This window comes from Loxodonta africana, chromosome 11 (genome assembly GCF_030014295.1).
Source record: "Loxodonta africana isolate mLoxAfr1 chromosome 11, mLoxAfr1.hap2, whole genome shotgun sequence".
Lineage (NCBI taxonomy): Eukaryota > Metazoa > Chordata > Mammalia > Proboscidea > Elephantidae > Loxodonta > Loxodonta africana.
This window is the reverse complement of record NC_087352.1, coordinates 27,116,243-27,129,366: the sequence shown is the minus strand read 5'-3', so window position 1 is coordinate 27,129,366 and position 13,124 is coordinate 27,116,243. Positions and strand designations below refer to the sequence as shown.

Genomic DNA, 13,124 nt, shown 5'->3' with positions numbered 1-13,124 from the left:
TTTATTCCTAATAACATGGTTATGGAAAACTGTTTAAATATTTTCTAGTATTTTTGTCTGTCAGATATATTCTACTAGGGATGTAAAATCCAAATCCTGTCTTAAATAAAATTTTCTTTGTTGAAGATGTCACTCATTAACTTGCCGTGCATCAGAATAGTTTTGTATTGCTTTGGATATTCTTTTTTTTTTTTTTGAGTTTTAGATGGAGGTTTATAGGGCAAATTACTTTCTCATCAAACAATTAATATACATATTGTTTTGTGACATAGGTTGCCAACCCCATAATGTGTCAACATTCTCCCCTTCTTGACCTTGGGTTCCCCATTGCCAGATTTCCTGTCCCCTCCTGCCTTCTCGTCCTTGCCCCTGGGCTGATGTGCCCACTTAGTCTCGTTTTGTTTCATTGGACTGTCTAATCTTTGCCTGAAAGGTGTACCTCAAGAGTGACTTCATTACTGAGCTAAAGCTGTGTCCAAGGGCCATACTCTCAGGGTTTCTCTAGTCTCTGTCAGACCAGTAAGTCTGGTCTTTGTTTGTGAGTTAGAATTTTGTTCTACATTTTTCTCCAGCTCTGTCCAGGACTCTCTCTTTCATTTTTATTTTTATTTAATGATGTTTTATACTTTAAAATGGTTTGTGTTTGCCAAAATATAATAAAAGATTGAAATACGGGTAGCTTTTAACGCTACCCCTCCACACTGGTCACTGATTACTTCCATGAGAAACTACTTTTTATCTCTTTTCAGTTCTTCCTACCACTGTTTTAAAGCAAATACATATTTATATTCATCCACTTTTAAAAAAATAAATGTAGCATAGTATACACTGTTTTAAATTTTCTTTGTCTCTTTGTTTTAACTTTAAAACATCCTGGGATGACCCTACATCAGAGTACAGAAAGTTTGCAAATTCACATTTATGCTTTAATGTGCTGTGTTGATGTGCCATTGTTTCTTTATCCAGTCCCCTTTAGATAGGTGTTTAAGTGCACTACAGCAATAACAGACACAATAGCTTAAGTACTCAGCTGCTAATTGAAAGGTCAGCAGTTCATACCCACCAGTTGCTCCCCGGGAGAAAAGACATTGTAAACTGCTTCCATAAAGATTAAAAAAAAAAAAACCCACTGCCATCAAGTCAGTTGCGACTCACAGTGACCCTATAGCTACAGCCTTAGAAACCCTATGGGGAAGTTCTACTTTATCCTACAGGGTCGTTATGAGTCAGAATCTACTCAACAGCAATGGGTTATAGTAATAAGAAGCACTGGTGGCACAAGGGTTAAGAACTCAGCTACTATTCGAAAGGTTAGTGGTTCGAACCTACCCAGCTGCTCTGTGGAAGAAAAGACCTGGTGATCTGCTCCCACAAAGATTTGTTGTTATTAGGTGCCATGGAGTCAGTTCCAACTCATAGTGACCCTATGTACGACAGAATGAAACACTGCCTAGTCCTGCCCCATCCTCACCATCATTGCTAAGCTTGAACCCATTGTTGCAGCCCCTGTGTCGATCCATCCCCTTGAGGGTCTCCCTCTGTTTTGCTGACTCTCCACTTTACCAAGCATGATGTCCTTCTCCAGGGACTGATCCCTGCCAATTACATGTCCAAAGTATGTGAGGTGTGGTCTCGCCATCCTCGCTTCTAAAGAACATTCTGGTTGTATTTCCTCCAAGACAGATTTATTTGTTCTTCTGGCAGTCCATGGTATATTCTTCACCAACACCATAATTCAAAGGCATCAATTTTCTTGGGTCTTCCTTATTCATTACCCAGCTTTTGCATGCATATGAAGTGACTGAAAACACCGTGGCTTGGGTCAGGTGCATCTTAGTCCTTACTTTCTCCCTTAGGGTCGCCATGAGTCAAAAATCGACACAATGGCACCTAACAACAATAGCAATGTATAACATTTGAACATAAAAGCACATACTCTTAGTGTCCACTTAAAGGTCAAAATATTTGTCAGCTTGTTGTTGTTGGGTGCCATCCGGGTGATTTTCTTCTCATAGTGATCCCATATGAGAGTAGAAACTGCCCATAGGGTTTTCTTGCATTAGCAGATCACCAGGTCTTTCTCCTGTGGAGCTGCTGGGTGGGCTTCAATCGCTGACCTTTTGGTTAACAGCCGAGGGCTTAACTGTTGTGCCACAGGGTTTAAGCATTGGAAATTACCTGAAATAATAATGGTAACACTTTTTCATTCCTCTACTCACTCCTCTGACTCCAATTAAAATCAACATCCTGTAGATATTGACGTGATGGTTTCTGCCAGTGTGGAAAAAGGGATCCTCTTCCTCACTCAGATAGGAGTTGAGATCCTGGGAAACTCATCACTTCTTTGTCTTTATAACTTCACTTTGATCACTGGGCACATGTTGAGACCCACAGACTTGATTCTCAACCAAGTGGTCTTGGCCAATTCCTTGGTACTTTTTTCTAAAGGGATCCCTCAGACTATGGCAGCTTTTGGACTGAATTTTTTCCTGGATGATGCTGGATGCAAACTTGTCTTCTATTTGCACAGAGTAGGCAGGGGGGTTTCCCTCAGCACCATCTGCCTCCTCAGTGGCTTCTAGGCCATTAAGCTTTGCCTCAAGTTCTCTAGGTGGTTGGAGGTCAGAATTAGATCCCCAGTGTGCATTGGCTCCTACTGTTTCCTCTGCTGGATCCTGCATCTCTCATTAAATATCTTAATTCCTTTGACAGTGAACGGGCCACAAAATAGCACAAACGCAGGTGTGCTAACTAATTTTAGATACTGTTCTGTGCTCATTCTGGGGACAGTGATACAAAAACTACATGCTGTCATGCTCTCCTTCATTGATGCGATAATTTGGGCTTCATGGCCTGGGCAAGTGGCTCCATGGTCCTTGTCTTGCACAGACACAAGCAACGAGTCCAACACATTCACAGCAACAGCCTCTCCTGTAAACCTTCTCACGAGGCCAGAGCCACACGCACCATCCTCATCCTGGTGAGCATTTTTGTCTCCTTTTACTCTCTCTCTTCCATTTTGACTATCTATGTTTCTCTAACTGTAAATCCAGGCCAGTGGCTGATAGACATCTCTACACTCATGGCTTCATGCTTCCCAGCATTCAGCCCCTTTGTGCTCATGACCAGTGATGGCCATGTCTCTCAGTTCTTCTTTGCCTGCCATGCGAGAAAATAGTTTTTGTATAATCTGCTTATGGGGCTAGAAGCTTTCTGTTCCTTGCAGGAAATACATTGTTTTCTAATACATGTGTGAGAGCTGATTAAGGGTCAGGCACACTGTTAGAAGAAGGAGCCCTAATAGAGCAATGGTTAAGTCCTTGGCTACTAAGCAAAAGGTTGATGGTTTGCACCTACCCGGTGGCTTCAAGAGAGAAAGAACTAGTGCTCTGCTCCCATAAGATTACAGCCAAGAATATGGAACAGAACCTCAAATTTCTTAAAAAAAACAGACTTACTGGACTGGCTGAGACTGGAGGACTCCCTAAGACTACTGCCCTGAGATATTCTTCAAACCTTGAACCAAAACTAACCCAAGGTCACCTCAAAGCTAAATAACAAATTGGCTCAAAAAATAATGAATATTACCCATAAGTACTGTGCTCCTTTAAAAAAAATTACCTACATGAGACCAAGCAGTCAGCAAGTACTTTAAAACAAAGATGAGAATGTAAGGGGGCAGGGAAACTAGATTCATGGAAACGAAACAACCAGAACAGAAATAATGAAAATGTTCACACATTGTGAAGAATGTAAGCAATGTCCTGAACAAACTGCTGTGTAAACCTTCACTGAAAACAGAATAAAATACTATTAAAAAAAGACTAGTCAAGAAAACCATATGGGACAGTTCTATTCTGCACACATGGCATCGCCGTGATTTGACATCAACTTGACAGCAACTAACAACAAAACAACAATTCTTCAAGCAAATAAATCAGTGTTTAGAGGGCGGTCAGAGTTTAGAGGGTAATTGTGAGTGTCACCGGATATAGGTTCTCCAAGATCAAACAGGAATTCTGAACAAGCCAATGCAAAGATTCAATTAAGTAGTTGAAATCACCACCTTTGCTTTCCATGAATAATTTGGTAAGTGTTATGGATTGAACTGTGTCCCCCCAAAATGTGTGTCAACTTCGCTAGGCCATGATTCCCAGTATTGTGTGACTATTCATCATTTTGCCATCTGATGTGATTTTCCTATGTGTTATAAATCCTACCTCTATGATGCTAATGAGGCAGGATTAGAAGCAGTTATGTTAACAGTTATGTTAACGAGGCAGGACTCAATCTATAAGATTAGGCTGCGTCTTAAGTCAATCTCTTTTGAGATATAAAAGAGAGAAGCGAGCAGAGAGACATGGGGATCTCATATCACCAAGAAAGTAGTGCCAGGAGAACAGGAGGAGAGCGCAACCTTTGGAACTGGGGTCCCTGTGCTGAGCAGCTCCTAGACCAGGGGGAGATTGATGACAAGGACCTTCCTCCAGAGCCAACAGAGAGAGAAAGCATTCCCCTGGAGCTGGCACCCTGAATTCAGACTTCTAACTTCTTAGATTGTGAGAGAATAAATTCCTTTGTTAAAGACACCCACTTGTGGTATTTCTGTTATGGCAGCACTAGATAACTAAGACAGTAAGGTTAAATGCAATTAAATGTACTATTTTTTTAGAACTTACAATTTAACCTTTTTAAATGTTGGTTCACATTCAAAGTGTGTAGTACTGATTGGCCCTCAAAACAAGTACATTTTTACTTTGAAATCAACTGTGCTAGTTACCGTTTTGGGAGCCCCTGGATGGTGTAAACAGCACACTCAGCTGCTAATTGGAAGGTTACATGTTCAAGTCCACCCAGACGCACCTCAAAAGAAAGTCCTGGTGATCTACTTATGAAAAATTAGCTGTTGAAAACCTTATGGAGCACAGTTCTACTCGGACACAGAGGGAGTCACCATGAGTCAGAATCAACTTGATGGCAACTGGTGGTTAGTTACCAATTTATTGCATGACAGATCCAAACTGATCCTTTTGGCCAGCTCTGTGAGAATGAATGTGGGTCCTTTAAATACTTTTTTTCTGCCTGCTGGTCCAGAAGCTTTGTGCATAGAAGGCAACAGGGAGACACTGTGGGAAGAAATGGTTTTGTTTCTTGGCTCAGGTTGGGCTTCCCCAAACCAGGATCCTGCAGCAGGTACAGCCTCTCCCAGGCAGGGCTCCTGCAGCCCACATGGCTTCTCTAGTGCCTAGCACCTGCAGTGCCAAAAGACCAGTAACACCCAGCAGCCAGCAGCTTCCCCGGCACACTCTTGGTGAGGAGGGGTTTTGTAGCATAGTGCCTCCAGTGAGACATCTTCCTGTGAACAGCTCTCTCTGGCATCCTTGTTGTTGTTGTGTGCCATCAAAATGATTCCAACTTACAGCGATCTGCTCCCGTAAAGATTACAGCCTAGGAAACCCTATGGGGCAGTTCTACTCTGCACACCTAGGGTCACCATGAGTGGGAACCATCTCAAAACAACTAACAACTAACAACAGCAGCTGCAATTGTTCCATGATACATCAACATGGTTTCCACTTTCTCAAAGAGTAATACAAGACCTCAGTATTTAAAAAAATAGTATTTGTGCCTATTTTTTCCAAAATTATTTTCAACTTCTCTTCATATTTTAACTGTTTTTCAAATAGGTAATGCATAGCTGGATTTAGCTTTTTCATCCATTTTGAGATTTTCAGTTTTCAAACAAGTATAATTATAATTTTATATGCATTGCAGTTTTTGTCTTACTGGGCAATTTTATATATAACATATAAAAGATTTTTTCTCTTTTTTTTCGTAATATATATCAACTCTTCTGTTTCTACATTAAAATGGACATTTTTGTTCTTTCAGGTATGCTCTTAATGCAAGTTCCATATTTTTTACTCTTTATTGTGGTAAAAACATACACATCAAAACCTCTGCCAACACAACGACTTCCACATTTACAACTCAGTGATACTGATTACATTTTTCATGTTGTGCCACCATTCTCACTATCCTTTTCAAAAATATTCCACCATCATTCACATAAACTCAATGCCCCCCAAACAAAAACTGCCCTTCCCCCCCCCACTCCTGGTAATCACTAATAATCTATATATTTTCTATATATTTGTTTCTATGTATTTGCTTCTTTCATATAAGTGAGGTCATACAGTATTTGTCCTTTTGTGACATTTCATTCAGCATGTTTTCAAGGTTCACCCATGCTGTGGCATACATCAGGACATCATCTCTCCTCATGGCTGAGTAGTATTCCATTGTATGCATAGTAAGCTCTATATTTAAAAAAAAAATTATTTTTTTTATACCTTGGGATATCCATATTTTGAAATATGTTACACATACAGAAAATTACATAAAACTTACATTTGCAGTTTAACAACTACTTCTGAAGTTAATGTCCGTTCATTGCTCAGGTCAAGAAATAGGACAGTAACAGAACCCAGAAGCCACATTCCTTCCAAGATAATTTTTCTAACCCAAAAGTTAAGCCATATTTTGACACTATATTATTGACAATGTAGATGACAGTTCCTTGCTTTTCTTGATACTCTTACCAAAAATGTGAGAACACTGACTGTTAAGGACTGAATCATGCCCTCCAAAAACTATATGGAAGTACTAAATCTCTGTACCTGTGAAGATGACCCTGTTTGAAAATAGGGGGGTTCTTTTGTTATGTTAATGAGGTAATCCTGGAAGGTTCCTGGGCAGCACAACAGGTTTGCATTCATCCACTAACTGAAAAATTAGCAGTTCGGACCCACCAGTGGCACTGTAAAAGAAAGGCCTGGCAATCTACTTCTGTAAAGATTACAGCTCAGCAACTCTATGGGGCAGTTCTACTCTGTCACACGAGGTTGCTATGAATTGGAATTGACTTGACGGCACATAACAACAACATGTCCTTTATGTAACTAAAAAGCATCCTCAGACAGACTCTTTACAGAATAATAAAAATCACCTGGGTAAGGCTTTGCATCCTCTGGTGAAAATCACCAATATCTGCCAGAGCCAGTGATGTGAGCGTGTTATCTGTCTTCACACTAGTTAACTACATTATTCACTCACTCAAATGCTCAGGGCCTGCTCTGTGCCAAGGTCCATGAGATGGTATAAATGGTTTGCACGTGGCTGCTAACCTAAAGGTTGGTGGTTCCAACACCCCCAGCAGCTCTATGGAAGAAAGGCCTGGCAATCTGCATCCATAAATGTTACAGCCAAGAAAACCCTATGTGGCAGTTCTACTCTGTCACATGGGGTTGCCATAAGTCAGGATTGACTAGACAGCAATGGACAAAGACACCATAGTAGGGTGGGTCCTAATCCTAACCCCTTCTCAGTGATGTTTTATAAAGAGCAGGACAGACACAAAGAGACACACACAGAAAGGAGAGCCATGTGAAGATTCTTCTAGAAGCCAGGGAAGGCCAAGAAATGCCTGGCACTGCCAGAAGATGAAAGAGTTAAGGACAGATCTTCCCCTAGAGCCTACAGAGAAAAGAACATAGCCCTGCTGATGACCGTGTGTTCAAACTGTGGTGTTGACAAAGAATATTAAATACACCATGGACTGCCAAAGGAACAAACAAATCAGTCAGGAGAGATAAAACCAGAATATTCCTTAGAATCAAGGATGGCAAAACTTCATCTCACTCTTCAGACGCGTCATCAGGAAAGACGAATTGCTAAAAAAGGACATCATGGCTGATAAAACTGAGGGTCAGTGAAATGAGGGAAACCCTCAATCAGATGGATAGACACAAAAGAAGCAACAATGGACTCAAACATACCAATGATCATGAAGATGGCATAGGGGCAGACAACATTTTATTCTGTTAAACATAAGGTCCCCACAAGTTGGAGCTGACTCTACAGCACCTAACGACAAGTATCCAAAACTATGAGATGATAAATTTCTGTTCTTTAAAGCCATCCACTTATGGTATTTTTATTACAGTAGACCTATGAAACTAAGATACTGACCACCATAATTTTGCGTTTTGAAAAGAATGAAAAATTTCTTAGTTTTACTATGTGCCTTACTTCATTTGCGTAATATGAAGCTTGCAATTTTATGCATAGCTTTGCACAAACAAGCCTGTGATTTTCATTTTTGTATAGTATGCCATGGCATGAATACACAGATAGAATGTATTTATACACTCTCCTGTTTTTGTGTTGCTGTGTCCTTTCCTGTGTTTTCAGCAATTATAAACATGGCTACTATAGATGTTCCTGCCATGTTTTCTAGTGTAAAAATAAACACATATTTGTCTAGAATATATATCACAGATAGGAATTTCTTTTCCATAAATATGTATAATTTTAAATTTAATGCATAGTGCCAAACTGTTCTCTAAAATGATTTTACCAATCTAGACACCCAACAATAACGACACCCAAAAGAAACGGACAATATTTACTAATTTGTATAGCATAACAAACACCACAATGCCGGGCTTATAAAGTTTTGTCAATCCAGTGAGTTTAGTTTTAACTTGCATTTCTTTGATTGCCATAAGGTTAAACTTTGGTGTTTTGTTTTGTTTTTTTTTTTAAGTGCCTATACAAGAGTTTTGTGCTCTTTCTGAGTTAATTTCTTTCTCTTTTTAATTTACAGGACCTATTTATTAATTTATGACTTATATACCCATTCTTTTACCTTTACTTTTAATATTTATTCCAAAATCTTTTTACTTGTTTTCTCCTCTTACTTGAATATTCCCTCCCGGATTTTCATCTAGGAAGACCTCCAACAGAAAAAAGAAATTACGGAGTGCACTGAGGTTACTGTTTTATTCTCAGTCTTCTAACACTTCAAATAAGTGAATAATTATTTACTTTTAGTTTGAGAAGTCTGAGTTAAATCTTATTCATATCTATATGTAAAAAATGTATCACATGTGAATATATATATATATTAGATCTCTCTTACTCTATTTTTTCTTTGTTTTTGGTTATTATAAATAACGTTGCTACAAACATAAAGGTACAAGTCTTTATATAGATATATATTTCATTTCTCTTAACACCAAGGTGTGGCAGCTAGGTGGTGCAAATGGTTAAGCACTCGACTACTAGCCAAAAGATTGGCAGTTTGAACCCACCCAGAGGTGCCTTAGAAGACACACCTGGCAATCTGCTTCCAAAAGGTCACAACCTTGAAAACCTTGGGGTCATCATGAGTGGCAAACAACTTGACAGCAACTAGCAATAACAGCAATACGTAGGTATGCAGTGCCTTCCTCCTAGGGTAGGTGAATGTAGAACTCTGAAGGAAATGGCAACACTGTACTGACACATCATAAGTGGGTGTGGGCATACAAACATACAAACGCACAAACCAGAGCAACTTGCTAGACAGGCTTGGCATGTGACAGACACACACACATACACATAGTCCTCTTCAATCAAGTGTGAGCAGTCAGGAATCTGGTTTGGAGAGAACCCCATTCCTGCAGGTTGGATAAAAAAAAAAAAAAAGGATGGGAGGCATCAATCTCTTGCCCTGGGGGCAATGTGTCAACACAAGAATGTTTGCAGATAGTGGAAGGTGGGAGGCAGGGAGCAGGAAGCCTTGCCTGGTACCAGTAAAAGCAGACCATCTCCCCAAGAGACACAAATATAGGGTGGTTTCTAAGGGAGGGTGGAATCCCTGGGTGGTGCAAAAGGTTAATCGTTCGACTACTAGCTGAAAGGTTGGTGGCTGGAACCTACCAGAAGTACCTGGGAAGACAGGCCTAGCGATCAGCTTCCAAAAGGTCACAGCCTTGAAAGCCCTGTGGAGCAGTTCTCTGCACATGAGGTCACCATGTGTGGGAATCAAATGGAGGGCAACTAACAACAACGTTAAATGTAAAATTCTACCAATATTTAAAAGCCAGATTTCATGCAAATATCCAAGAGCCCCACATATCTGGTAGTTCCTATGTTTGGGCGCTGTTCTAAGTACTTCACACAAATGAACTCATTTAACTCACACAACCCAAGCAGTTAGGTCCTATTTCTACGGCTATTTTACACACGAGGAAACTGAGGCACGCAGAGGTTAGGAATCGCAACCAGCCAAGCAGCAACTGTGGAGCTGGGATTGAGGTCCCCAGGTTTTGAGGGCTCCTGCGGATCCCTGTCCCCACCCCTCCTGCTGTCCCCCTGGGAAGATCATTCTCATCCTGTGTGGAGCGGGGTCCTTAGTCGTCCCCTCAGGAAGCCCAACAGCTCTACCTGCAGGCCACCCGCGTCTCCCAGCTCGTCTCCACCTCAGCCACTCAGGGCCCTGGGTTCCCAGGTCCCACCTGTGTCCTCCTCACCCCGCTCCCCATCCCAGTCCCTCTATGCGCTAGGTCCAGCAACCAGGGGTTTCCTCAATACCGACAAGAGGTCATGTCACACTCCGTTCAATCCCCGCTGGCCACAACCCCCTCTTCGTCGTCGTCCTCCTCCTCCTCCCTCGTGGGCCCTCAGATCTCTGCGTCCTCCTCCAGTAGCCGTGCCATTCCCTACCATCCTAGCCCTTCCAGCAGCCCTCCTTCCACCAGCCTCACCCCAGTCCCCATCTTCCCACCCCCCAACCCCCACCCCCGCCTCGGCATCCTCCTCTGCCTGCCACTCCACTCCCTGCCATCCAGGCCCTTCAAGCAGCCCTCCTCCCGCGGCCCCACCCCTGTTCCTATGGGCCTTCCCCTCCCCTCTGAGGATCCCAGACCTCTGCGCACTCCTCTGCCTGCCACGCCCTTCCCCCTCCCCGTATCCCGTGGCCCTCCCAACTGCCCTCCCGCATGCCCCTTTGTCATCTCCCACCGCCAGAAGTCTCCACAGCCCCTTCCTCGGAGGGCACGTCCTGGAAAGCGAACGAGCTGTTCCTGTGGATGCGCAGCCATTGCTGGGGCGATTTGCAATTTGCTTTGAATTTTATGTGGCGCGGTGGTTAAGAGCTCACCTGTTAACTAAAAGGTCGGCAGTTCAATTCAAGAGCCGCTCTTTGGAAACCCTATGGGGCAGTTCTACTCTGAACACATGGGGTCGCCATGAGTCCAGATGGAATTGATGGCAACTGGTTAGGGAGTCCCTGGGTGGTGCAAAGGGTTAATGTGTTCCGCTGCTAACTAAAAGGTTGAGCTGCTAACTAAAAGGTTGACGGTTGAAGTCCACCCAGAGACACCTTGCAAGAAAGGCCTGGCGGTCAGCCTTCCGAAAAATCAGCCATTGAAAACCCTATGGAGCCCAATTCTACTCTGACACACATGGGGTCGCTAAGAGTCCACTCAAAGACAACCAACAACAAGCGGGGGAGGTGGGGAGGCAGAGCCGCAGGGCTGGTACGGTAAGGGTCAGTCTCGGTTGCAGCATCTCTCCCAGTGCCCACTATAATGATAACGGGGTGACAGCTGGGTATGGGAACACGGAGTTGAGAGGCCACCCTGCAGCCGAATTTAGATGAAGACTGACAGGACCGTGGGGCATCTCACTGCATGTGGGGGTATCTGGGATGACACCAGTGCCCCTGTCGGAGTGCCTAAGCAGTGGAGATGTGATCTCTGGGAATCATATTCACCGGAGGGAAGCGAGTTTGCAGGGGAGGCGATATTCACTCCTACAGGTGGAGTATGAGGGGCCCCCTGGGGATGTCGGGGTGCAGTGCATTGGTAGTTGGAGTTCGCGAAGGAATCGGGGATCCGGGCCTGGCGTCCTCGCCATTCCCGGCGGTGAGAGTGCGCGGTGCGCAGTGGAGCACGCGGCAACTGGGCATTCCTCAACACCGGCGCTGATCCGAGGGTTCGGGACCGCCGGCATCCGGGCGGGCAGGTTTGTAGGGTTCTCCAGTCCAGGGGTGCCCGGGGCAACAGGGCAAGGGCAGGTTCCCTGGAAGCGAGCCCGGCGGGCTGGGCTTGATCGGAACCCCTGTTTCTCAATGAGGGCTCACAGACCCGAAACCCTGAGTGCCCACCCGGCCATGAGCTCCACCTGTACGGACGCAGGCAATGTGTGTACCCAGCCCAGGGCCCAGCATCCAGGGAGGCGCCGGGATGGCCAGTGATTGTGTCTGGTGGGAAGACCTTGGGCACAGCGGCCGCGTGACCACGGGGCTGCAGTTCCGGTTCCCCACTCCCTCCGTTCCGACCGTCCCCCCCCAGCCCAGGCACGCAGCCTGCAGGGAACCTTTCCGCAGAGCTATCCTGCGCCTTCCGTCCCAGCACGGCCCCTGCCCAACTGCAGGGCTGTCTGCTGATTGCGGATCTCTTGGCGCCTCAGTCTCCTGGTCTATGAAAAGTGGATGTTAAAGGCCCTTTCTCTCTATGGCCCTGGGAGGGTGAGGCTGTGAGGAGCACCGGGCACCCAGGTGGCAAGCTGTGGCCTTGACGACCACCACTGACAGGCCCTGGTGCTCCTGAAACAGACTTCTCCGGCTCACCCTGCCTGGACCAACTCCCCCATGGACTTGGTAGTGTTTCCAGGAGCTATGACCTTGAGCAAGGCCCTTGGTCTCCATCTCCTCAGGTCTAAATGGGGATATAAACAGTTCCTCCAAGTCTGAGGGGACTGGTAAGGGCCATGTTATATCCCTAGTGCCCGCTCATTGCCTCTCCTGAGGTAGGTAATGATGGCACCACTCCTCTGCCCATGTCCACAGAAAGTTATTCAGGGTGGCTGAGATGGATTTAACAGGGAGAGTTACTGGGATGCTTCCCGTCATGGTCACTGAGGAGTCACTGTTGAGGAGGAATGTGGGGATTACCGCAGAGACCTGAGTTCCAATTCCAACCCTGGCTCGTTAGACAGGGAAGCTGAGCCATCTCCCAGAGTAGTATTCACTGGGACACACATGTATTGCAGCATGGAGGATTAATGAAAGTTGCAAAACATGTTTCTTTACTCCTGACAACATCCTGGTGAAGTGGGATGAGGGAACTGAGCCTCAGAGCAATTAAATGACGTCCACAAGGCCACACAATGCGCTGGACTCACACCCCAGCAGGCTGGCTCCAGACTTAGGGAACTTTTAATTGCTTTAACATGGTATTTGATGCCCTCAGCAGAACACATTCTTAGGGCAGTGAGACTATTCTGTCTGTAAT

At 44.4% G+C, this 13,124-nt stretch overlaps 1 protein-coding gene across 1 annotated transcript; it reads left to right on the top strand.

Annotated features, from left to right (window-relative positions):
• Nucleotides 1-2,241: 2,241 nt before the first annotated feature.
• LOC111749575 (vomeronasal type-1 receptor 1-like) lies at nt 2,242-3,178 on the top strand. The gene is given in 2 exon segments (XM_064293200.1): nt 2,242-2,835; nt 2,838-3,178. Coding segments are annotated over 2 exon segments (912 nt in total). The 5' UTR covers nt 2,242-2,264.
• Nucleotides 3,179-13,124: the final 9,946 nt, after the last annotated feature.